At 46.6% G+C, this 25,906-nt stretch overlaps 1 protein-coding gene across 2 annotated transcripts in view; it reads left to right on the top strand.

Moving 5' to 3' along the window:
- The first annotated feature begins 14,484 nt into the window (after positions 1 to 14,484).
- Positions 14,485 to 25,906, top strand: part of OTULINL (OTU deubiquitinase with linear linkage specificity like) — a 29,993-nt gene continuing 18,571 nt past the window's right edge. The window contains exons 1-2 of one of the 2 annotated variants that reach the window (XM_070774836.1): positions 14,566 to 14,683; positions 17,167 to 17,278. Coding sequence is in view for 1 of the 2 variants with exons in the window: in XM_019983069.2 (XP_019838628.2) it covers positions 14,626 to 14,683 (58 nt within the window). In the remaining variant the exon portion in view is untranslated. Of the gene's footprint in view, positions 14,684 to 17,166; positions 17,279 to 25,906 lie in introns of both variants that reach the window. The other variant, XM_019983069.2, reaches the window with a different exon arrangement.

The following is a 25,906-nucleotide window of genomic DNA, read 5'->3' as shown; positions in this document are numbered from 1 at the left end:
ACTCAAACTCATGTCCATTGAGTCGGTGATGCCATTCAACTATCTCATCCTCTGTCGTCCCCTTCTCCTCTCGCCTTCAATCTTTCCCAGCATCAGGGTCTTTTCCAATGAGTCAGTTCTTCACATCAGGTGACCAAAGTATTGGAGTTTCAGCTTCAGCATCAGTCCTTCTGATGAATATTCAGAACTGATTTTCATTAGGATGGACTGGTTGGATTTCCTTGCTGCCCAAGGGACTCTCAAGAGTCTTCTCCAACACCACAGTTCAAAAGCATCAATTCTTCGGCACTCAGCTTTCTTTATAGTCCATTGCATTGGCCAAAAAATCCATTTGTGTTTTTCCACAAGCTGTTACAGAAAAACCTAAGCAAACTTCTTGGGCAGCCCAACACTAAAAATACAACGTTGATTGAGTGATAATTCCCACTGGGATTCTGGCACTCAAAACCGAGTGGTCCTTTCTGGTACGTCATATAAATGACGCTCCATACGGTGGATCCGCCCTTTTTATCCAAATCTTTCGCCCTCCTGTGGTCCTCTGGGTGGAAGAGGTCCTCCTGGTGTAGTCAGAGGTGGTTCTTCAGACCAGGAGTTCCCAGGTCAGACCCCTTGTGATTCTGGAGCTCAGCCCGGGCAGACAAACAAGCAGCAACCCTCTCTGGTGGTTCACACAATTTGGGAATGTTCTCTTGGCCTTCAGGGCAGAACCACGAGCATCACAAATGTCTTGCTTGTCCCTGGCAGGACCCTGGAGGGCTAGGATCAAAGGGAAAGCCATGTAGGGAGTTCATCTCAAGAACCGTGGTGAGAGAAGAAGGCTAGAGACTATTGAGCTCCTGGAAAATGGAACGTTTTTCATTTTTCTCTGGCACAAACACATCCCCGCACTTCATGGCTGTTATTTTTAAGGTGTTTACATTTTTATGTACTGAGATCTCAGCCCTGCCCTTGAACAGGGTGTGCTGCAGGGTATGGGGCCAGATCCCGGCTCCTGCCAGAGCGCCGGCTGCCTCCGCACTAGCTAGAGTTCCAGGGTCATCCTGAAGACAAACAGCTCTTTTTGCATTATGTTGTAAAGATGTTGATTTTCATGAAACCTTTTTTCCCTTTCCTTGTCTTCCCTCTGTATCATTGTATTTTACCGTATGATGATTTAGGTTACTGTATGATTTAGGTTTGAGGGAGGCACGGTACTTTATTTCTTGTGCTTATTTGCTGACTCATATAATAGAGTAAGATAGTTGATTATTTTTTTTAAGGTCAAGACCCATTTATGGCTTTTCAGGGACTGCTAATAATGTTATATTTTTCCAAAATGCATCCTGGTAGAAATTTATATGTATATATGCAGTAAATAAATATATATATTTGCTACATATACAACATAGTTATATATATTTGTTGTTTAGTCACTTAGTCATGTTTGACTCTTTGCGCCCCGCCCCGGACTGTAGCCCACCAGGCTCCTCTGTCCGTGGGATTCTCCAGGCAAGAATACTAGAGTGGGTTGCCATTTCTTTCTACAGGGGATCTTCCCAATCCAGGGATCGAACTGGAATCTTCTGCATTGGCAGGTGGATTCTTTACCACTGAACCATCAGGGAAGCGCCCAGTCATATTATGAAAGAAAAGGGGCTTCCCTTGTGGCTCCGATGGTAAAGAATCTGCCTGCAATGCAGGAGACATGGGTTCAATCCCTGGGTTGGGGAGATCCCCTAGAGAAGAGAAAGGCTACCAACACCAGCATTCTAAATATGTATTTACTATTTTGCTGTGATTCATGGGGTCGCAAAGAGTCGGACACGACTGAGCGACTGACCTGATCTGATCTGATGTATATATAAAGTAGTAAGTGTATATAGCTTTAAAACCCACATAACTTTTAAAAAATAACTTACTAGAGTATAGTTAATTTACAGTGTTGTGTTAGTTTCAGGTGTATAGAAAAGTGAATCAGTTCTACATATATATCTAATCTTTTTAATTTTTTAATCTTTAAAAATTTTTTTTTCATTTCTTTTCTTTTTGGGGGGGCACAGTATGCAGTCATGTAGGATATTAGTCCCCCAACTAGGTATCAAATCCAGGCCCTTGGCAATGAAAACACAGCTCCTAACTACTGGACTGCCAGGGAATTCCCCTGGCCATTCTTCCAGATTCTCTTCCCATATAGGTCACTACAGAGTATTGAGGAGAGTTCCCTGCGCGACACAGTAGGTCCTGCTTAGTTCTCTGTTTTACGTAGAGTAATGTGTGTGTGTCAGTCTCGGTCTCTGAATTTACCCCTCCCTGATCCCCCTCTGATAACCATAAGTTTAAAGACCACGTCATTTCTAAAAGCTTGTAGCAACAGCAAAACTCCCAAGCTTCTGGCTCTAAAATTTCAATTTCTTTTCTTAGTTCTTCTGGTATTTCTTTTCCTATTTCTAAATATCATGCCTTTTCAACTGTGTATCATATTGGGCATTATCTTTTGATTTCCTGACACAAGAGAGATGAAAATGTCCATTACTCTTTCTCACATTTTTATCTCCTCCCATCCCACTAGCTTGGTATTCACATTTATTTTTTTTTCCACCTGATTATAACAATGTCAGTATCGCCCATTGCTGAGCCAAGGTTTATGTTTCCTTTCTTGTGTAACTGTTTGTTCTTCCTGGAGCTCATTGTCTCCCTTTGCTCACTTGCTTGGTTTCCTACGTGCTCACATCCATTCACTCCACCGGCTGCCTACCGTATTATTTTCCAAATGCTCAAATGCATTAATATAAAACCAATTCCACTTTTCTCCCTGGAGGCCTCCCTTCCGGAATCCTCCAGCTTTCTGTCTCAACTTATCTGACTGATCTCTAGACCAGCTGCACGCACAGCTGTCATCTGGGAACTTCCCTTGGCCATGCTCAGTGGTATGATCAAGGCTGTCTATCGCTGTCTCCATCGCTGGGGTTGGCTTGGCATCACGCTTGGTACAGTATCTTACTGTGGACCCTTCCCCAATGAAGGAGGGGTACTAGAATATGCCACCCCCAAGTGTGCCTCTTTGGCATATGGATTATTTTGAGCTAAAGACTTTGGAGATACAAATGAACTTATTTACAAAACAGAAATAGAGTCACAGATGTAGAAAACAAACTTACGGTTACCAAAGGGGAAGGGTGGGGGGCAGGAGGAATAAATTGGGGGAGTGGCATACACACACTGCTGCTGCTGCTGCTAAGTCACTTCAGTCGTGTCCGACTCTGTGCGACCCCATAGACGGCAGCCCACCAGGCTCCCCCGTCCCTGGGATTCTCCAGGCAAGAACACTGGAGTGGGTTGCCATTTCCCTCTCCAATGTGTGAAAGTGAAAAGTGAAAGGGAAGTCGCTCAGTCATGTCTGACTCTTAGTGACCTCATGGACTGCAGCCCACCAGGCTCCTCCGTCCATGGGATTTTCCATAAAATAGATAACTAACAAAGACCTATTGTAGAGCACAGAGAACTCTACTCAACACTCCGTAATGACCTACAAGGGAAAAGAATCTTAAAAACAATAGATAAATATACAACTGATTCACTTTGCTATACAGCAGAAAGTAACACAACATTGTATATCAACTATTCCCCAATGAGGGTTTTTTTTTTTTTTTTAAAGACTAAGAATTAGCAGACAGGAGAAAAACTCTAAAGACAGGACACAAGTTGGTTTTTTTTGGTAAAGGAAATTTATATGTTTAAAGTAAATTTCCATTGGTGATGAGGTCTCCCTCTCCTGTACCAGGAAGACTCTCAACTCTTGTCAGTGGCTACTACTACTAAGTCCGACTCTGTGCGACCCCACAGACGGCAGCCCACCAGGCTCCACTGTCCCAGGATCCTCCAGGCAAGAACACTGGAGCGGGTCGCCATTTCCTTCTCCAATGCATGAAGGTGAAAAGTGAAAGTGAAGTCGCTCCGTCATGTCCTTTGTGACCCCATGGACTGCAGCCCACCAGGCTCCTCTGTCCATGGGATTTTCCAGACAAGAGTACTGGAGTGGGTTGCCACTGCCTTCTCTGGAGAAGGCATCAATTTAAATCTGCATAACAAGCCCTAGGGAAGAGCCCTGGTTTAGCATGATTCCTGGTCACTGTCTCATAGTATCTCCCTTGCCCAGAAGCTGCAAACCCCTCTTCTTTGTTTGGCCTTAGATGGTATATAAGCCCCAACTCTAGCCACCTCTCTGGGCTACTCATCACTGGGTATCCCCATGTAATGACACATGAAAGTGAGGAATCACTTGTTTTTCTCTTTTAATCTGTTTTTGCTGGTCTAATTTATAGGATCCCAGCTGGGGAACCTAATATGAGTAGAGGAAAAAGATTTTTTTTCTTGCCCTCTACTAGCAACCCTAGTGTAAAGTGACTCCTTTATTCTAATGTCCGTGTTCCAAACCCAGGGAAGGCTCCAGTTGGCTCTGTGTGGGTCACTGGCCCCTTCTTGTCCCAAACAATGAAGTGCTCTAATGGACCTGTGATTTGCATCCCCTTTAAGACATCACAGAACTAGGGAGGGTGGGCATCCCCTGAGAGAAGGGGCCTAGCTGACCCACCCGGGATGTCCACCACAGTGCTGAACCAAGAACAGACCAGTGGAGGGGCATTCACTTGGGAGCAGGGGGACCAGACCTCTATCTTGGTTATACCTACTCAGTAGTTGCAGGACCTTAGAAAACTGATGGGTTTCTGTACACCTCCTAGTTCCGTCAAAGGAGGGTTCTAGAGTAGAGTTTGTGCTTTTATCCAAGACTCTAAAATCTTATCCTCTGTCCAGTGAGAGCTTGTAATATGAGTGGTGCTCTGTCTTGGAAGCAAGAATAGATCACAAAACAATAATGGAAAAGAAATGTGGAACCGGAAAGTATATGCTCCAAAACAATGATTTCCTTCATTAAACCTGTACTCTGGGCCAGGCACTGTTGAAAGTTTTATTTGGATTATCACATTTTTAACATCCAAGAACTCTTACCTTTTTAAAAAGCTTTTCATTGTGTATTGGGATATAGCCGATTAACAAACAATGTTATGATAGCCTCAGGTGAACAGCAAAGGGACTCAGCCATACATATGCATGTATCCATTCTCCTCCAAACTCCCCTCCCATCTAGGAATCCACATAACATTGAACAGAGATGCCTGTCTTATGCAGTAGGTCCTTGTTGGTTATCCATTTTAAATACAGCAATGTGTACTTGTCCATCCCAGACTCCCTAACTATCCTTTCCCCCATCCTTTCCCCACCACCGGCAACCATAATCTCATTTTCAAAGTCCATGTGTCTGTTTCTGCCAAGAACTCTCTTATTCTCGGATTAGTTCCATTTCTAAGCATCTTGTTATATCTCTGTGCTTCTGTTCCCTCATCTATAAAATAGAGATAATAATCTTCCCTACTTGGTGAGATCTTTGATGAGAACTAAATGATATGATGCGTGTACCAGAAATATGATAACCATTCAGTATGTCTTATCGAGATTGCTAATAACTATGCTTCTTCTTGGTTTCTTCATCGTTGGCATTTCAGGGGGAAGCTTTCTCTGTTCATTTATCCCTTCTCCATCTCTCTTCCCTCATTCAAAAACGTGATGCCACCTTTTTGCTGTTGTTGTTACCTACCGGTGTTTCTTCTTTGATTTTCCATTTCCTTGTTTTTCCTCTCTGGTATGGTTAGGGTAGAAGAGACTACCACTCTGGTGGTTAGTGTAGAATGCCTTCAGGGAACCTGCCACTGGTAAACACTGTCTACCAGTTTTCAACTTCCGGTAATTTAAAATTTTTCTTTTTTTATCGGCAAAATACATCCCACAGGCCCAGTGTGGCCTGTCCTTACTTGTAAGGTTTGTGAGTTGAAATCAATTTTTTATTTTTTTTAATTAAAAAATTATGTATTTATTTGGCTGCGTCAGGTGTTATTTGCATCACGCGGGGTCTCGCGCTGTGGCTCACAGACTCGAGTTACGGCGAGTGGGCTTAGCAGTTGCAGTGTGTGGGTTCAGTTACCCCAAGGCACGTGGGGCCTTAGTTCTCTGGCCAGGAATCAAACCCATGTCCCCTGCCCTGCAAGGTGGATTCTTAACCACTGGACCACCAGGGAAATCCCAATTTTTGCATTTTTAAATGGTTGAAAAGTAATCAAAAAAGACCATTTTGTGACATGTGAATATTATATAAAATTTGAGCTTCAGTGTTCCTGAATAAAGTTCGGAACACAGCCATGCTCACTCCTCTATAAATTACCTTGGGCTGCTTTCACAACACAATGGCAGAGCTAAGTGGTTGCCACGAAGGGTGTGTGGCTCACAAAGCCTCAAATATTTACTGTCTGGCCCTTTAGAGGAAGTTTGCCCACGCTCTTACAGAATTGAAGGCCTGAGCAATGACCTGTTCCAAAAAAAGCATCAATCATGTATCAAATCAAACTCGGATAAAAGGGCCAAAACAAGGAGGCAAGATTGTCTACGACATGAAACAGTCCCCCCAGTTTCTTAGGGGGTCATGTGTTAAACTAACATTAAAAATTATAACAGTAATATCTAATTTTGGAGCATTTGAAAAATACTGACAAGTAAGCAGAAGAAAATAAAAAGTAGCTTTTAATCGTATCACTCAGGATAACAGCTATTAATATTTGGGGGTTTATTCTTCCAATATTATTCTGTGCATAAATTTTTTTTTCTATAAAATTGGCTGCAAGGGGCTTCCCTGGTAGCTCAGCTGGTAAAGAATCTGCCTACAATGCAGGAGATCCCAGTTCCTTTCCTGGGTTGGGAAGATCCCCTGGAGAAGGGATAGGCTGCCAACTCCAGTATCCTTGGGCTTCTCTGGTGGCTTAGACAGTAAAGAATCCACCTGCAATGTGGGAGACCTGGGTTCAATCCCTGGGTTGAGAAGATCCCCTGGAGGAGGGTGTGGCAGCCCACTTCAGTATTCTTGCCTGGAAAATCCCATGAACAGAGAAGCCTGGTGGGCTACAGTCCATGGGGTTGCAAAGAGTCGGACACGACTGAGTGACTAAGCACACAAGCACTTCCCTCGTGGTCTGTTGGTTAAGAATCTGCCTTACAATGAAAGGGACATGGGTTCAATTCTAGTTGGGAAACTGAGATCCCACATGCTACATAGTAACTAACCCTACACACTCAACTACTGAGCCCACACGCCACATCTCGAGTCCATGGGCTGCAATGAAAGATCTTGCATGATGCAACTAAGACCCAGTGAACAAATAAGTAAAAATATTTTTAAAATTTGGTTGTATATACAGTACTAGTATTATTTCAGTTGTGACTGATAGTAAACCCATCTTAATTAGGCTTAAGCTAAAATAGGTGGGCGAGTAAGGGGAGTTTTTTTGGCTCATGTAACTGTGAGATACAGGAGTATTACTGCTTCAGGTATGGCTGTATCAAGGAGCTCAAACAATTTACTAGGGTTCTTTCTCCATCTCTTGGTTCTACTTCCTCCATATACATATTAATATGTATTCCCAGCGTCAGTCAATATCTTTGACACTATGAGTTTTATTTGTTTCCTCATACGTAACCATTTACATGCACCATGATTTTTTAAAACAGCCTGTTGAAGGAAATTTTCATCTCAGAATCATGATTAGAGGATGAGATGGGATATGAGAAGTTCATCCAGCACCTTCTATTCCTTTTACAGTAAAAGGAATAGAGACCCAGAATGGATAAGCCATTTTCCATTATCTTTCAAGTAATCGCTGGAAGCTGAAACTCCAATACTTTGGTCATGTGACGTGAAGAGCCAGCTCATTGGAAAAGACCCTGATGCTCGGAAAGATTGAGGGCAGGAGGAGAAGAGGGCAGCAGAGGATGAGATGGTTGGATGGCATCACTGACTCAATGGACATGAATTTGAGCAAGCTCTGGGAGACAGTGAAGGACCGGGGAGCCTGGTGTGCTGCAATCCATGGGGTCACAGGGTCAGACATGACTGAGCGACCGAACAACAACAGATTGATGGTGGGGAACCAGATCTAGATGATTACAAGGTTGACTCTTTTCCACCTGCTCTCTTTTAAATGTCAACCCTGAAGCAAAATGTCAGGCAGTCAATTAACAGAGTGTGCCTGCCCAGTGAGCCTGAAAACTAAATGATTCAGAGAAAAAGAGCAATCTGGTTTTCTTGCCTACTCCTGGATTTACTTCCAAAAGTGAGAGTGGGTGGGGCAGACAAAGCCACAAAGGCTGCTGTGTGCTTGTTCCTCTTTAGCTAAATTTAAAAATATGCTTTGTTGGCTAATCAGAACCGCAAGCCCGGTAACACATCTAAAAGGTTTCGAGATTATGTCTCTTCATGTGTTTTCTCTTAACCATACAATTATTCAGAAAAATTGTTTTCTCGTTTGTGTATTTCATGTGGTGAGGCCCCTGCTGTTCGTGTCATCTCAAAGAGCTTACCAGGCATGAAAGAGGAAGGGCCATCCTTCAGGAAACCAATTTGTCTGACAAGGACGTCCAGAGCCCGTTTGCAGAGAAAGAGAAGGAATCTATTAGCAAACTCTGTGAGCCCAGCAATGAGGAGGCAAGTGGGTGGTGACCCCTTGAGAGAGGAGTGTTTCCTATATTCTGTATTCTGCAAGAGCTCACGTTGTTGCTGTTATTGTTCAGTCACTAAGTCCCACTCTTTGTGACCCCATGGACTGCAGCATGCCAGGCTTCCCTGTCCTTCACCATCTCCTGGAGTTTGCTCGAACTCACATCCACTGAGTCGATGGTGCCATTCAACCATCTCATCCTCTGTTGCCCTCTTCTCCTCCTGCTCACAATCTTTGCCAGCATCAGGGTCTTTTCCAATGGATTGGCTCTTCACATCAGGTGGCCAAAGTATTGGAATTTTAGCTTCAGCATCAGTCCTTCCAATGAATATTCAGGGTCCACCAGACATTAAGCAGGAGACCCAGGGGAGACTGAGAGTTTGCCCTAGCCTCGGGAGCTCGTGGTCAAGTGTGGAGAGACAAGTGCTGGGTGCAGTGGAAATGATGGGAATACAAAGGAGGGCAGTGGAGCCAGTTGCTAACTCATCATGGGTGGTCCAGGAGTGTTCCCCAAAGGCTGGTAGGCTTGAGCAGAATCTGGAAGGACCCCTAGGGCCAGCCAGGTGAAAGCACACCCAGGCAGTGCAAGGTCAAAGGCCAGAGATGGTGAGCAAGCACAGCTCTATGCAAACTACAGGCAGGACCCATATCAGGAATTTGGAAATGAGTGAAGCTTCCCAGGTGGCTCCGTGGTAGAGAACCCACCCACCAATGCAGGAGACAAGAGTTCGATCCCTGGGTTGGGACGATCCCCTGGAGAAGGGAATGTCAACCCACTCCAGTATTCTTGACTGGGAAATCTCATGGACAGAGGAGCCTGGTGGGCTACAGTGCATGGGGTCACAAAGAGCTGGACATGACTGAGAGACTGAGCACACACAAAGCCACCTAAGTTGCCAACAAAAAAAGGGAAACACTAAGTTCTGGTCTGGGCCTATACAAAATCGTGATGTTCTTTTCCACATCTACCACCCCCGCATCTTTCACTTCCCTGTATGGCTCTCAACGGACCTCCTTTATCCTTCTCGCCAGCTCTTACACTCTCTTTCCCAGGGGATCTTCCCGACCAGGGATTGAACCCATGTCTCTTGTGTCTCCTGCACTGGCAGGTGGATTCTTTACCATTGCACCACCTGGGAGCCTTGAGTAATACATGCTGAGCAATTAATAGAGGCTGGCAGTTCATGAGTGCTCAACTAAGTTCTGCCATTATCATCACCATCATCACGATTAACCTATTAACCTCTATACATTGCCTCTGTTAGAAAAAGTGACCCTACCTGATAACAGTGCAGAATGGAAGTAACGATAAAGGTTACTCAAATTTTAACTTTTATGGATATCAACCGTGATGCCATTATGTTTTCAAAGACAATAAATCATCAAAGGACTTAATCATTTCTCCAAGGAAGATGTTACACATGTTTACTAAGCACATCAAAAGATGCTCAGCATTCCTAATCGTTAGGAACATGCAAATCCGAACTACAGTAAGATATCACTTCACACCCATTTGGATGGATATTATTTTTAAAATTGAAAATAATATGCCTGTGAGGATGTGGAGGAAATATAATCTTTATGCATTGTTGGTGGAAGTGTTTTCTGCAGTGGAAAAAATATGACTGTTTTATGACTGTTCCTCAAAATAGATATGATCCAGCAATTCCACTTCTAAAGTTTATATTCAAAAGAATTGAAAACAGAGACTCCAACAGTTATTTGTACACTTAGGATCATGGCAGTATTATTTACAGTAGCTAGAAGGTGGAAACAACCTGTGTCCATTGATGGGTAAGCAAACTGTAACATATACATCCCACGAAATATTATTCAGCCTTGAAAAGGAAGGCCATTATGACATGTGTTACAATAGCAGTGCACCTTGAAGACATCAATAGACTAAAATAAGCTAGTCACCAAAGGATAAAGACTGTAGGATTCCACTTGAGGAAGCTAGAGTAATCATATTGAAAAAATAGCTCAAAGGCAGAAAGTAGAGTGATGATTGCTAGGGCAGGGGCTGAGGGAGGGGGAAGATGAAAGAAGTTTGAGAGATGGATGGTTGGTGATATTTGCACAACGATGTGAATGTACTTAGTGCCACTCATCTATACACATAAAAATAATGAAATGGTAAATTTCATGTTATGTATACCTTACCACCAAAAAAAAAAAAAAGAATGAATTTGGATAAGGACAGCTGGAAGTGAATACAGGTGGGAAAACTCCATGGGTTCTTAGTTGGAAGTCTTGTCATTGCCTTCACTCACACATTGACTCATGTTCTCATTCAGTGACTACTGAATAAGTACCTTCCAGTGCCAAGTAAAGTTCTCGGTGCAAGAATTACAGCCATTCCCTCTGCAGTCTCTCAGTTAAGAGGGGGATATTTAACTAGAAGTCAGTCAACCAAGCAAACTCTCAGTAGAAATGAAAATTGCAATTATTGCCTAAATGCATCATGGGTTCCACTGTTCTCAGAACAAATGTCAACTTGTCCTAGCCCGGGACTGACCCAGATGTGAATGAGTGACCCTTGAGTAATGTGAAAAGTTTGGCATTGCAAGGGAAAATATATTTTGCAATGTCTTCAGTGCTTCTGGACATTCACATTCCATTCTCAGAGTTCAAATGGTCAAGAAAACTTTATGAAAACAAAAAGTCTGAGAAAATATTTGCTAAAATTTATTGACCAGGCATCTTTCTCTCTCTCTCCACCCCTCCCGCATTTCTCTTTCTTTCTCTTTTTTCCCTTCTCGTTCTTTCTTCTGATGTGGACCATATCAAGATCATCCATGTGACTAACTGGAGTAGCCATTGCCCCTGGCTACTCATTCCAAACTCTCCAGCATCACAATCAAGTGATGTGCTTCTAGGCGTTGGCTTTGTCTTCAGTGGTTCGAAGGTTGATATTTTGGGGAGTGTAATATATCTGTGTCAACATTTCAGCTGAGATAATTGCTACAGGTATCTTCATGAGTGTGACCTTTATGAGAGTATGACCTCACACCATACTCTCAATGTATCCACTCAAACATATCCAAGCTCTACCTAATAGGTCCATGATATATGGTTTTAATGGGCTTCCCTGGTAGCTCGGCTGGTAAAGGATCCGCCTGCAATGCAGGAGACCCTGGTTTGATTCCTCAGTTGGGAAGATGCCCTGGAGAAGGGATAGGCTACCTACTCCAGTATTCTTGGACTTCCCTGGTGGTTCAGATGGTAAAGAATCCACAAGACCTGGGTTCGATCCCTGGGTTGGGAAGATCCCCTGGAGGAGGGCATGGTAACCCATCCCAGTATTCTTGCCTGGAGAATCCCCATGGACAGAGGAGCCTGGCAGTCTCATGGGATCGCAAAGAGTCAGACATAACTAAGCGACTAAGGACAACACAGTGTATGATTTTAATATGCTGGCTCAATTATAGTTATTTTTCTAATGCATTACCAGCTTGGTAGTTTTTTTAAAGCCTATGCATTCAAGCTGTGATATAATGTAGAAGGTAAAAATTGGTGTTAGTAAAAGCAATAAAGGTTTGTCTATATACAAAAAAAAAAAAAAAAAAAAAAAATTCAAGCCCTGAGCTAGGCACTAAGGATTCTAGATCATAATTCTTATCTGCAAAAATCTCATATTCCAGGTCAGTAAAAGTTTTGATAACCTTGTAATTGTTAAGACAGGTAGTAAATCACACATGGGTAGGCCAGAAGGTCAATCAGAAACCTCTATGCGTAGTCACATCCTCGATTAGATTAATATTTATGTGGTTCTTATTATGTGCTAAGCATTAATCTAAGGGTTTAGGACATATCTAATCACTTCATCCCCATAACAACCCCCTAAGGAAGATACTCACTTGAGCTTCATTTTATGATGAGGAAACTGAGGCACAAAAAGTTTAAATAATTGAGCAAGTCCATATGGCTAGGATGCAGCGCCAGACCAGACAGTCTGGCTTCAAGGTCTGGGTCTGTAAATACCACATGAAGAGGCCTTCCACTCAGATTTCAGAGTAACCAAACCAAGAAACCCTGATTGTGAATTAATTGAAAGGATTCTAGGCTGAGTCCCAACAGCTGTGTTCATAAATTTTATCTTGTGGGAGGAGGGGAAAGTTACTGGCTAATTTGTTTTGTAGTTAAAGGACTCAAGCGAATTTTATCACAAGAAATTAGTCCTGGTATTTTCAGCCTCTAGAATAGACAATTTGTACTCATCATGGCTCATAACTCTAATTACACACAACAATTTTAAGTCCTTTAATTTGTATGAGTAACAAGGCTCTATACACGCGAGTCATGCTTTATGGCTGTAGAAAACTACCCCTCTAGGTTAAAATCTGATTTGGATAGAAGGAGTTTTTTTTTTTTTTTTTCCCCCTAAACATGCAGCAGAATTTGGGAACATTTTTATTATCCTCTGTGAATCATGGGTGGCAGAATGGTGGGGCAGTGGAGAGATCAGACCTAGGTTTAAACTCTGCACTAGCATTTCCTGAACCTCAGTTTCCTTATGTTTAAACTGGAGATAACAAGAGTACCTAGCTCATGGGCCGGTGTAAGGATTAGATCAAATAATATGTAAAATGATACGTAAAAGGATTACCAAAGTGCCTGGCCTGATGTCAGCTATTGGCAACTGTCCAGCACTACATTAATTGCTGTTTCTCTGATTCAGAATTTCCCTGGAGTTACCAAAGACCAGAGAACATGGGGAAAGTGGTTACTTGCAGACATTGCCCTAAGTACTGGAGCCACCTAAAATGCCAGGGTGTTTTCCACATCATTCTTTAGTTACAGAATTTTTCAAAAGGTGCCAAACCATGCCACATGCAAGCCTGTTTGTCTCTGGAATTGTGTGTATTGGAGAAAGAGGAAGAGTTCACCAGGATTTTAATTTTCTTCCTTTTTCTCTGGAAAAAAAAAAAAGTCATGTTACTATGAAATCAGGGGTGAAAGATTCTTGTTGTGAGTGCCTTCCTATTGTCGGACTGTTTATTTTTACTATTTGCTACTCCTTTATTTTTTCCTTTACTGTTAAACCACTTTAAGAGATGATCAATTTTGTCAATAACCTCTCCTAAAGTAAACTAAAGGAAATCAGTCCTAAATATTCATTGGAAGGACTGATGCGGAAGCTGAAACTCCAATACTTTGGCCATCTGATGCTAAGAGCTGACTCACTGGAAAAGACCCTGATGCTGGGAAAGATCGAAGGCGGGAGGAGAAGGGAACAACAGAAGATGAGGTGGTTGCATGGCATCACCACTCAATGGACATGAGTTTGAGTAAACTCCGGGAGTTGGTGATGGGCAGGGAGGTCTGGCGTGCTGCAGTCCATGGGGTCGCAAAGAGCCGGACACGTCCGAGCAACGGAACTGAAAATAAACTGCGTACTATGTAAGCACATCGCCATTCCACTGAGTCAGGGGAAATAAAGATCAGAAAAAAACAGCCCAATCTAGTGGGTCAGGCCCCGGGTCGACAGCTGGATTACAGCCTCGCCGTGACCGATTAGTGTCTTAACCTTTGGGCCAGGGAAAAGAATCCTGCAACCTTGCCACTGAGGTAACCCTCTCTCCCACATCATCCCACTCAGCAGGCTTCTTTCCTTCCCACTCAATGGGCCTCCGATATAAAGCTCCAGGGAGGTCGAGGATTCCGCCAGGTGGCACTGCTAGGATAGTTCCTGAGACGAGGGTCTGCATCCCAGCAGTAGCTTCCCGCATCCTAGCGGAGCACACGGAGGCTCTCCGCCGCTCCGGCTCGGGAATCCAGAAAGGCGCGGAGGCCCCGCCCACTCCCCCAGTCCCGCCCACCTGGCCCCCGCCCCCGGACGCGGCGCGGCCTCCCATTGGCGCTCCGGCGCGTCCGTCGAACCCCTGGGGTGCCCGGGGGCGTGAGCGCAGAGTGCGTTCCCCGCCCCGCGCCTCCAGCGCCCACCAGCCTGCGGCCGGGGAGCGAGCCGCGGGCGCCGGCGGGCGGCCGCCGCGTCCGTCAGACCCAGCGGGCGAAGCTCCGCGCCCGTCGGCAGCGCGCGGCCGGCATGGCGGCGCGGAAGAGCCCCGCGCCGGAGCGGGAGCGGCCTCGCAACCACGCCTCAGGTGGGCCCGGGCCCTCAGGGACGCGCTCTCCTGGTTGGCGCAGCCTTTGGCGTCGGGAGGCCCGGGACCTGCGGTCCGAAGGGTGGGGAGTCCCAGGGGGTGCGGAGGGGAACCGGCTTCAGGGTTGGGGCGGGCGTCGGGGGTGGGGCGCATCTCTGTCAGGAGCTGCCCCCCCGGGAGGCAGGGCTGGTGCGGGTCTCGAGGCGGCAAGCGACCCGCTGAGGCGGCGCTGGCCAGTTCCCGGACAGAGAGCGCGGGCTCTATCTGGGGTGCGGTGTGACGGGGTTTGGCGGGGGCGCACTGGCGCCGACGAGCGGCGGCGTCCCCTCCGAGCTCGCTCGCTCTCTGGGTCGTTGTCGGAGGGAAGTGGACGAGTTTCGCGCTTTGCCGGCAGAGGATGTGGTCCACACCTTCGCGGCAGTCGAGACCCGATGAGCGAACGGAGAAAACTCCCGGTTTTTGAAACAAAAACAAACCCAAAAAATGTCACCGGGGGCAGATCGCCAGGGTCTCCGCCCTCGCCGGATGAGGGGAGGGGGTTGTTTGAGCCTTTGAGCCCCAAGTTTGAGGAAGGGGAGCTGCCTCTCACCTTGGAGCACGTTCCCGTTTGCGTGTTTCTCTGGAAGCCACCCCAGGGGTGAGAACCCACCCATCGGTGCATTTGGGGAGAGCGCGCGCCTGTTGCAGCGTCGATGGAAAGTTGTTAGGACAGTTTCTTAATTGGGGGTTCTTGGTCCGTGCAGGAACTTTTACTTCACACAGCAGACTGTTGGGTGTGTTGGGAAAACAGCAGGGTTCTCAGTTAGGACAGGAGTTCTAGACATCATTCCGCCCAGGACCGTGTGCCTAGACGTCTACCATTCCGGACTTCTGGATCCTGGTCCCTAAAAACGATGGCACGCGGCTAAGCTGATCCATCAAGCCCCTCTCAGTCAAGACTTCTGGTGACTGACGTGCCTCCCACTCCCAAAAGTTTGGAGAACGATCTCATTTTTCAACTTTTCTGCACCTTGGATTGTTATAGAATTAGCCCAATATTTCCTGTGGGTGTATTCATCTGAACTTTTTATTATGTGATTTTTCTTCCCTTCTCTGTGGCTTATTTTGGCAGAGAGAGCAAAGATGGAAGTGGAGGTAGGGGTACAGCTGGAAAAAGCTAGCTGGGGAGGCGGAAAGATGTCTTACTCTGGGCTTAATGGAGTTGCCAGGAATTTTCCCTGCCAACGCACCAAGTTCAGGGTGTGCCAGCGCTATGAGCGCAAAGAGAATTCTTTCCTCGGCCCCAGCCCATGGAGACTGCAGTCCGTGTGTCAGTGGAAGAGTGTGATTCAAAGACCAGGTTATGGAAAACTTTCTTCAAAACATAACCTCCACGGACTTAAGAGCATACTTTCCCTTCTTTGCTGGTCATGTTTGGGGGTGTGGGGGTGGGGAATGGGGGATGGACAAAGTTTTAAAACCAGTTGCCAATGCTAGGGTGGAGACAGGTTTTTTTTTTTTTTGTTTTCAATTTTTTTAGCTACCCTTAAGACTTTTGGTAAGAGACCAAGATTCACTTTTGAGATAATAGTGAATGTTAACAAGTATCATTTGCCGATAATAAAACAGATAACAGCAGAAGAAAACCCACTGAACAGACAGGGATGGAAGGAGTTTTTTGGTAGCCATTTTAACTATTTCTTTTTAAGTATTTGGATACTGAGAATCATGAACTAAACATGCATGGTATTATGGGAAAGACATTGTCAGCAGCAGAATATTAGACCAGGAAGAGGCACCATGGGTCATTTGCAGAAGATGGGAAGAAGCAGGGAAGTGCGACTAAGCTCACCAGTCCCAGCGTTGCCCCGGGGTCTGGTGTTTGAGGAAGGGCTGTGTGCCTGCCACTCCATGGGGCTCCTCTAGCTTCTGGCAACCATGCAAGGTTTTTAACTTCCTGTTGGTTCAGGCACTGCTGGGGTTTCTTGCTGAGGCCCATCTCCATTTGTTTAGTACCAAGAAATGGGGATAAATGAGTGTTCAACCGTGTACTCAGGAGCCACAGGGCTCCCTGTGGCCCCTGGGAGTTGACCTGGGGGACACAAATGTCTGGTGTGGGAAGGGGTGGGGCCCAAACGCCAAGTCCCCTCACTCCAGCTCCACATAAACAACCTGTGTTTCTTTACTTGTTTTATATGCTGTTCTGGGTAATATTTTGTTTGGGGAAAAGAGTTTAGAGATAATGGTAATGGCTAATATGTTTGAGTGCTGCTTGTGTCTTTCTTATGTATAAAGAGCCTAGAACCAGTGGCCCTAATAAGCCCTCAAAGGTTAGCTGCTATTCTTATAGTGATTATTATACTAGAAGGTAGCTGTTATTTTTATCCCCATTTTATGAAACTGTGTCCCACATAAACTTGTAGATGCCCCCACTTTCCCATTTAACTAACTTTCCTGTTAATTAAAATGTGTATTCCTCAATATCATGGATTCTTTTATTCCAGAGCCATTCAGGGATGACCTACTTTATGTTTGAAGCAGGTGTTTTCTGACCTGCCCTATGCAGCCTCTGGCCTGGTCCCTGGGGTCTTCACAGGTACCACCCTGGGCAGGCAGGTGAGTTTTCCTGGGGAGCGTCTCTGTGTTTCACTCGAGAGGGCAAATCAGAAGAGCTGGCAGCCTGACGGCAGGTGGAGGCTGAGGGTGGTAAGGCACGCCCAGCCGCTCCTAGCGGACTGCAGAGGAGAGCTGAGAACCAGCAGCCTGTCCCACTGCCTGTGCCTTCAAGGCCTTTGCTTTCAGGAGCGGAACAACACACAGGGGACCCTGGGAGGGACCGTGGTGGCGGGGAGCAGAGGAGTGATTGGCTCCCGTGCTCTGTGAGCTGCTTGTGACCTTGAAGAGAAAGGTTTCCCTTCCTTAAAAAAACAGTCTGAAGGCTGAGGAAGAAGAAAACAAACAGTGCAATTGAAAACACATGCCCACACCAGAAGCCCACGACAGAATGCTTAAAATTTTGCAAGTAGCCCACAGCCACTATTTATGTCGGCTTGTTTGTGTCCCACTTTTATTCTTCTACTCTTCCGTGTCTCTCTGTGTGTGTGTGTGTGTGTTAGTCACTCAGTCGTGTCCGACTTTGTGACCCCATGGACTGCAGCCTGCCAGGCTCCTCTGTCCATGGAATTCTCCAGACAAGAATACTGGAGTGGGTTGCCATTTCCTTCTCCAGTGGGAAATTTAGTAGTAGTTTAGTTGCTAAGTCGTGTCCGACTCTTGCGACCCCACAGACTGTAGCCTGTCAGGTTCTGCTGTCCATGGGATTCTCCAGGTAAGAATACTGGAGTGGGTTGCCATTTCCTTCTCCATCTGTGTCTGTGAGATGGACTAAATACCAAATAAGAGGTAAACTATGGTACCATGTGTTTTAGCTGAGTAGAAACTCTTTTGATTGGCACAATTGCTGAATTTGAAAGTGACATTTTTTCCCTGGCTCCTGGGAGTGGGTGGGTGCAGTCTCCAGCCCGCAGGCTGTCCCTGCCACAGTAGCAGTGGGTATGGCGCTGGACTTGGAGACACTGCTCATGGAGAGTGTTATGTAATCTTTACAACCACCACCCTGTGACGCCCAGGATGGTCACGGAATTTCCTCAGAGTTTCCAGCTAGTAAGTGGTGGCTAGGATTCAAACTGGGCAGCCTGGCCCCTCCCACAACAGATTCTTAACTATCCGCCTGCTTCTGTCTCCTGAAACAGTCAGACTAATACCTGGGCGCGCTCTGGTTTCCGAGGCTTGTTGTTGTTGCTCTGTTGCTAAGTCACTTCCAACTCTTTGCGACCCCATGGGCTGCAGCATGCCAGGCTTTCCAGTCCTTCACTGTCTCCCAGAGTTTGCTCACACTCATGTCCATTGAGCCCATGATCCCATCCAACCATCTCATCCTCTGTTGTCCCTTTTCCTCCTGCTCTCAATCTTTCCCAGCATCAGGGACTTTTCCAGTGAGTTGGCTCTTTGCACGAAGTGACCAAAATATTGCAGCTTCAACTTCAGCATCAGTCCTTCCAATGAACATTCAGGACTGATTTCCTTTAGGATTAACTGGTTTGATCTCCTTGCTGTCCAAGGAAGTCTCAAGAGTCTTCTCCAGCGCCATATTTCGAAAGCATCAATTCTTCGGCACTCAGCCTTCTTTATGGTCCAAGTCTTATATCCATACATAACTATTGGAAAAACCATAGCTTCCAAGGTTACCTCATCACAGTTAAGTTGTTCTAAAGTAAAGTTGGGTTATCGTTTTCATACCATTGTTGTTTAAGGGAACTCTGTGTTCCGTCTGTGTACGGAAGAAGATTATGAAAAAGTCACCATTATCGAGCTAAAACTTCCTACACGTGTGTTTCTTTATACACAGCTTTGAAGTCTCTATGTACCTTTTAAAGGAGTTAATGGAGTGTTTGACCTTTCTCTCCTGTCCCCTTGAATCCTCTGGTAAATGTTCAGTTACTTAGGACAATCTGTTCTTGAAACAGAGGCTGTATATACATTTATTGATTTGTAATTAATTTAATGGAAAAACTTTTAAATGTCACTTTACCTTAAGTCAACAGGAAAAATTTTTGTGTGTGTACTCATTTTTCCAGTGACCTTTTATACGAGTCACATTCTATTTTTCTACTTTTTCATTTAATCGAGCCAGAAAAGACAGGTGGCGTCATGTTTAAAATAAGAGGATAATAAAACGTTTATGTTCATTTCTAGAAGACTGAGGACCATTGTCTGTTAGTACTGTTGCTGGGATTCCCAGGTAATAAACAACAATCCCAGAAATAGCACATAAAACACTATGCTCAATAAAATTCTGAATTAAGAATTTAATAGTCTTATTGTTGATTTAACGAGGTGACTCTGACTTTAAGTGTATGTGGAATTGTTAGATGCATAGTCATTTAAAACACCTTATTAGTGCTTTCTCTGCTTATCCTGTAACTGATTTTTTTTTTTAACCTGGGTCATTTTTTTAAAAGTGTTTATTGAATTTGTTACAATATTGCTTCTGTTTTACCTTTCAGTTTTTTGGTGGTGAGGCATATGGGATCCTAGCTCCCGGACCAGGAATCCAACCTGTATCCCCTGTGTTGGAAGGTGAAGTCTTAACCACTGGCCGCCAGGGAAGTCCCTTGTTGCTTATTTTTTATTGAATATTAGGGTTAGTCTTCCTACGGGCTTCCCAGGTGGCGCTAGTGGTAAAGAATCCGCCTGCCAATGCAGCAGATATAAGAGACAAGGATTGATCCCTGGGTCAGGAAGATCCTCGGGAAAAGGGCACGGCAACTCATTCTAGTATTCTCTCCTGGAGAATCCCATAGACAGAGGAGCCTGGTGGGCTACAGTCCATGGGGTCACAAAGAGTTGAACACAACTGAAGTGACTTAGCAGCACACACAGTCTTCCAGAAGATGGAGAAATAACATAATTGGAAGTCAGTTTCTCAGGAGAGTCCTCTGCCAATTCAGAGAGAAGCAGAATCCCAGCCCCTCTTCCAAGCACCAGTAGCTGCCCGGATACTTGGGTTTGGCCTCCTGGGTGGGGTTTCAGTGCCTGCAGCCCCCAGGTCCTTCAGGAGCCTTCCCAGCCTGGCCTGGCCCCGGCCTGCAGGGCTCGGGCACCCCAGGTGGACTCTGTGCCTTGGGCTCTACCTCAAAGGTCAAGGTGGACATCAGATGTCAAGCCCAGGTGGCTGGAAGGGACCCAACACACTGGGGTTCTCAGTCTCGGGCACATCGGACAGGCTGTCTTGGAGGCCCTGCCCTGATTGCAGGGGGTGGGGTTGGGGTTGGGCAAGAGCCCCAACCATTTTTGTAAATCTTGTTAACTGTGAATCAAATACAGCTGTCTTTTTCTCTTGAAAGGAAGCGAGCCACGCATCCTGCCTTCTCGTGTGCCCCTTTCAATGGACCAGCACTCCTGTTCCCACCACGCCTTATGGACACAGGCCATGTCCCCAGGGGCTCAGGAGGGGAGGTGGGCGGGGACACAGGCTGTGAACCACTTGTAAAACCTGCCTCTAAGCCAGGGCAGAGAGGGTTCCCCAGAATGTTTGATCTCTCAGGTTGAAGAGAAGTGAACTGAACTTCTTCCAGGTCTTAGAGTAACACCAGGCACACTGTGGATATATTTCCTGACCTGTGATTGGTTGTTGAGTCGCCAAGTTGTGTCCGACCGACTCTTGTGACCCCATGGACTGTAGCCCACCAGGCTCCTCTGTCCGTGGGATTCTCTAGGCAAGAATACTGGAGTGGGTCTCCAGGGGCTCTTTCTCACCCAGGAATCAAACCCAGGTCTCCTGCCTTGAGGTAGATTCTTTATCGACTGAGCTATGAGGGAATCCCATAGAAAGGTCTCAACTATTTTTTTCTTTGGTAAGTTATTTTTTGTTTTAATTTGGCTGCGCTGGGTCTTAGTTGCAGCCCCTGGGATCTTCAGTCTTCGCTGTGGCATGCAGGATCTTTAGTTATGGCGGGCGAGGTCTTTCAGGGGCAGCATTCGAACCCTTCCTTGTAGCGTGTGAGGTCTAGTTCCCTGACCAGTGCTCAAACCCGGACCCCCTGCCTCGGGACCGTGGAGGCTCAGCCACTGGACCACCAGGGTGGAGGTCCCAGGAGGGCCTCAGCTTTGCTGTGAGAGCTCTGAAGTGCCAGGAAACCTGGGTGCTCTGTGTCCTCCAGATTGGCTGCCAGGACAGGTGAGAGGACAGGGGAAGTGGGAGAGAGGGCCAGGCAGCGTGCTGAGGATCCTCAGTCAGCATCCAGGTGTGAAGGGCTGCTGGCACTGACATCATCAGGCCGGATCAGCTATGTCTCATTCTACTTGTCGCTTGACCGGGAGTTCGGTTCATAGCTAAGGCTGCCCGGCATCTTGAAATGCAAATGTAGCCAATGGAATTATTCATATCCATGTGGCGTCCCTCAGTTTTTGCACTTGAAGCCCTGAGAGACTCGACTCTATTGATTCCTTCCTCTGAAATCTGAAGTAGAGAGAAAAATCACTCGACCTGAGAGCGAGTTTATTAGATGGGTTCATCCCTCTGTTTTGTTCCCTAAACATTGGTTAAACCCCCTTTGGGGTTCTCAGCTGACTGTCATAACAAGGACTAGTACAGACACCGCTTATACACCTACCTAGTACTGCCCTCGGAGAAGGCAATGGCACCCCACTCCGGTACTCTTGCCTAGAAGATCCCACGGACGGAGGAGCCTAGTGGGCTGCAGTCCATGGGGTCGCTAGGAGTCGGACATGACTGAGGGACTTCACTTTCACTTTTCACTTTCATGCATTGGAGAAGGAAATGGCAACCCACGCCAGTGTTCTTGCCTGGAGAATCCCAGGGACGGGGGAGCCTGGTGGGTTGCCGTCTATGGGGTCGCACAGGGTCGGACACGACTGAAGCGACTTAGCAGCAGCAGCAGCGGTACTGCCCTGTTCCTCGTGCTTTGATATTTCAGCGTCCTCTCCCACATAGGCCTTACTGATGCATTCACAGTTTGGGCCCATCACGTGTGCAGCTGCAGACCCCTCACGCCTGCCCCAGGCTCCTCAAGCTTCCTCTTTTGTTTCTTGCTGTCCTTGAGAAACTGGTCGCCTCCATGGAGGCCTTTGTGGGAAAGGCTGTGTGCTCTCAGGTCAACGTGTGATACCTGCAGACCTGCGTACGGGCATCTCGGGGCAGAGTCTGTGCTGGCGTTTGTCAAGGGCTCGTGTGTCTTCTGTCCCCGCTCAGGGCATCTTGCCTGTGGTGCAAGTTTTGAGTGATGTTTTGAGTCTTTTTTTTTTGTTTAAATAGTGAAAACTTATATATTTGGAATTAGCCAGCTGGACTCAGTTTAGATGATCCAATCTTGTTGGCAGTATCCAAAGTGTCACAGTCAGGAGCAAGTCGACACAGGCCTTCTTCTGTCCATCAGGCCTGGTCTGGGTGTTGACCTTAGCCACGTCAGTGTCGCAGCCTGTCGAACTGGGTGCTTGTTGGCCCTGATATCCACAGCGAACACGTGGGTTGTTGTCGTTTGCTTTCTTCATGACTGACTTGGTGGTGAAGAGGGAATTTGATGATGGCCTAGTGGTCAAATTTGTTTCTCCTAGGAGTGCTCTCTTGAGGATATTTGGGCTGCCTCCTGAGCTGCAGTGTTCTGGGCCGCCAGAAGGCGGGTGACATCCGAGTCTTCTTTATCCTCTGGCTGTGGATGCCTCTCAACACGCTTTCTTGGCCTCCAAGCCTTTGCTTTGGCTTCGGCTTTGGGAGAGGTAGGGACTGCCTGCTTCACTCTCAGTGCCACCTTTCATGAATTAAAAAAAAAACAAACTCAAGTCTAGTTTAACTTCAGTTGTTTCACAGCTTCTTAAAATCCTGTGCCTTGTACCAGCACATGACAATTCCGCCATGTCTTTATTCTGAGGAGCTGCGTATCTAGCCAAAGTCAAGATTCTGTTTCTGTGGAAGAAGAGCGAACAGTCCTGGGGTCGGCTGGCAGTCTGTCCTGGAGACACATGGACTGGATTCTGACTCCATTGATTCATTTTATTTATTCCATAAATATTTAGGAACTGTCTACTGTGTTTCTAGGGACCAAGAAAGCAGAGTGAAAACAGAAACAATCCCAGTCCTTAAGACATGTACCTACACAGAGAGACAGACCCTAATCAAACACAAACACAGTTGTGTAAACTGTGATGAGTGCCATGAAGAGGATGCCGTGTGCTGTGAGAGAGCGGAGCCCGGGGCTGGGATGGGTAGGAGAAGCTTGACCCTGGGGTGACCTCTGAGCCGAGAATGGAGAGTGAGTAGAGTGAAGAGCATCCCAGAGAGAGACGAGTGCATCCCAACGGCAGGCACGGAGGCAGGGTTGAGCGCTGATGGAGACGCTGAGGGCAGCCAGTCACCTTGGAGCAAAGAGATCTGAAGAGGCAAGGGAGCAGGGAGGAATCAGGGTCAGACCCGGCGAGCCCGGGGGTTGGGAGAGCATCCACCCCGGCTTCCCTGGGACCGTGGGTGTCCTTGGATGAGGAACTCTCAGTGCTGAAACTGAGGAGGTCCCGGGCAAGCCAGAAGGAGTGGGTCACCCTCCCTGGAGGTTATTAATATACAGTTGGTCATTAATATACATTAATATACAGTTGGGCTCCTTTAATATTAATTACAGCAAAATTCCTTTTTCGGTTGGCGTAGCTCCCAGCCTTGGAAAAACAGCCACTGACTGATAAAAGTAGCTCCTTGCCTTGGCCAGAGGGAAAGAGGTACAAAGCACGGGGGGCTCTTAAACTTGTTGGATGACATGACCAGGGAGACTTTTTATCTGTGCAGTTTCCCCTAAGGGTAATTTTGGAGATTAACTGGCAGGTGGTGATATATTGAGCTAACAGAAATAGGCAAGAATGGAGGAAGCCCTGACCACAAAGCAGTGTTTCTCAGCACCAATGATGCATTGGAACCATCTGGGAATTAAAAAAAAAAAAAGGCGCCGGGACCCCAGCCAGTAAATCACAGTCTCCACAGGTAGGGCCAGGGCCAGTGTGATTCCCTGCTCCATGGCAGCACCTCTGAGGCTTCGGTGAACACGTGACTTACTGGGACTATTGTAGATCACAGATTCTGCCTCCATGGGGCCCGACCATTGTATTTCTGAATGCCCAGGTGATAAGGATGTTGCTGGTCAATAGACTTTGTGTTGTTCATTCGCAAAGTCGTGTCCAACTCTTGGTGACCGCATGGACTGCAGCACGCCAGCCTCCCCTGTCCTTCACCAGCTCCTGGAGCTTGCTCAAACTCATGTCCATTGAATCAGTGATCCCATCCAAGCATCTTATACCCTGCCATCCCCTCTCCTCCTGCCTTCTATTTTTCCTAGCATCAGGGTCTTTTCCAATAAGTTGGCTCTTTGCATCACGTGACCAAAGTATTGGAGCTACAGCATTAGTCCTTCCAATGAGTATTCAGGGTTGATTTCCTTTAGGGTTGACTGGTTGGATCTCCTTGCAGTCCAGGGGACTCTCAAGAGTCTTCTCCAACCCCACAGTTCAAAAGCATCAATTCTTTGGCACTCAGCCTTCTTTATGGTCCCACTCTCGCATCCATACATGACTGCTGGAAAAACCATAGCTTTGACTACATGGACCTTTGTCGGCAGACTTTGAGAACGATGTTCTATAATGTTTGATGGGTTTGTTTTGATGCCTCTGCTTTCTTTTTAGGAGAGCAGATCTGAGAGACCATGTTAGGGTAGAAGGTCCTTGAGAGACAAGAGGGGGAGGACAGGGAGGCCCCCACCCTGGGCTCCTGTCACTCACGGGCCCAGCCCAACTTCTCAGTCGGTTCCGGTGGTGCTTGGGGTCACGTGGTGAGGCCAGTTCCTGGTTCCAGGAGGGCCAGCTCTCGGAGGCTTCTGGCTGGGATGGTGCAATAAGCGATGCCTCATTGCCTTCTCACTTGTTTAGAGGCCTCTCTAGCTGACCCCACTGGCTGCCAGAATGTGGGTCTTTTCAACAACTAAGAAAAGCCCAAAAGATTTTTTAAAAATGACACATCCATTGTGAAAAAAAAAATCAAAACACACACACCACCAACTTCAGACTGGAAAATGGTGTTGGAGAAGGGAAGCCAATTAGAAGGATTAGTACTCATTAGTGACAGAGGCCAGATGATTCTGAGGAATGGAAAAATCACTGCAGGGTGAAAGTGGCTCGTCTCAGAGTGTCCTTTTATTTCTCCCTGGGTCATGTGTTCATGAATGATCTGTGTTGGGATGTGGACGACAAGCTTGATCTTTAAAGGTCTAAGAGTTGAGAGGGGGACAGAGCACCGCAGAAGCCGTGGCGGGTGGGAGCAGTGAGCCGAGTCCCGTGATGTGAAGTTTTCCGGGGATGCGTGCCAGCTCCTGGGGCTCGAAGAGCTTGCCCTGTGAACTTACCAAAAGGTGGACATGGGAGTCAGGGTTGTTTGTTTTTGTTTTTTTTTAACGTCAGCTGGGTAGTAAAATCTTATGTCTTAGGTGGTGTGGCCAGGTGGGTTTGCAGGCGGTGTGTGGGTGTGCTCACCCCTCAGAGGTCAGGCCTCCCCCCCAGAGAGCCGGCCTCCCCCCAGGCCTCTCTCTGCAGGCAGGCAGTAGTGGGTTGAGCTGAGCGGAGAGTCTGAACATCTGCTGTCAGATAGTCTCCCGCCTTCAAGAAAGAGCAAGGGGAGAGGGGTGGAGGCCA

The sequence above is a fragment of the Bos indicus genome, chromosome 20 (assembly GCF_029378745.1).
Source record: "Bos indicus isolate NIAB-ARS_2022 breed Sahiwal x Tharparkar chromosome 20, NIAB-ARS_B.indTharparkar_mat_pri_1.0, whole genome shotgun sequence".
NCBI classification, from domain to species: Eukaryota; Metazoa; Chordata; class Mammalia; order Artiodactyla; family Bovidae; genus Bos; species Bos indicus.
Note: the sequence above shows the minus strand (reverse complement) of the source record. Positions and strands in the feature narration are given on the sequence as shown.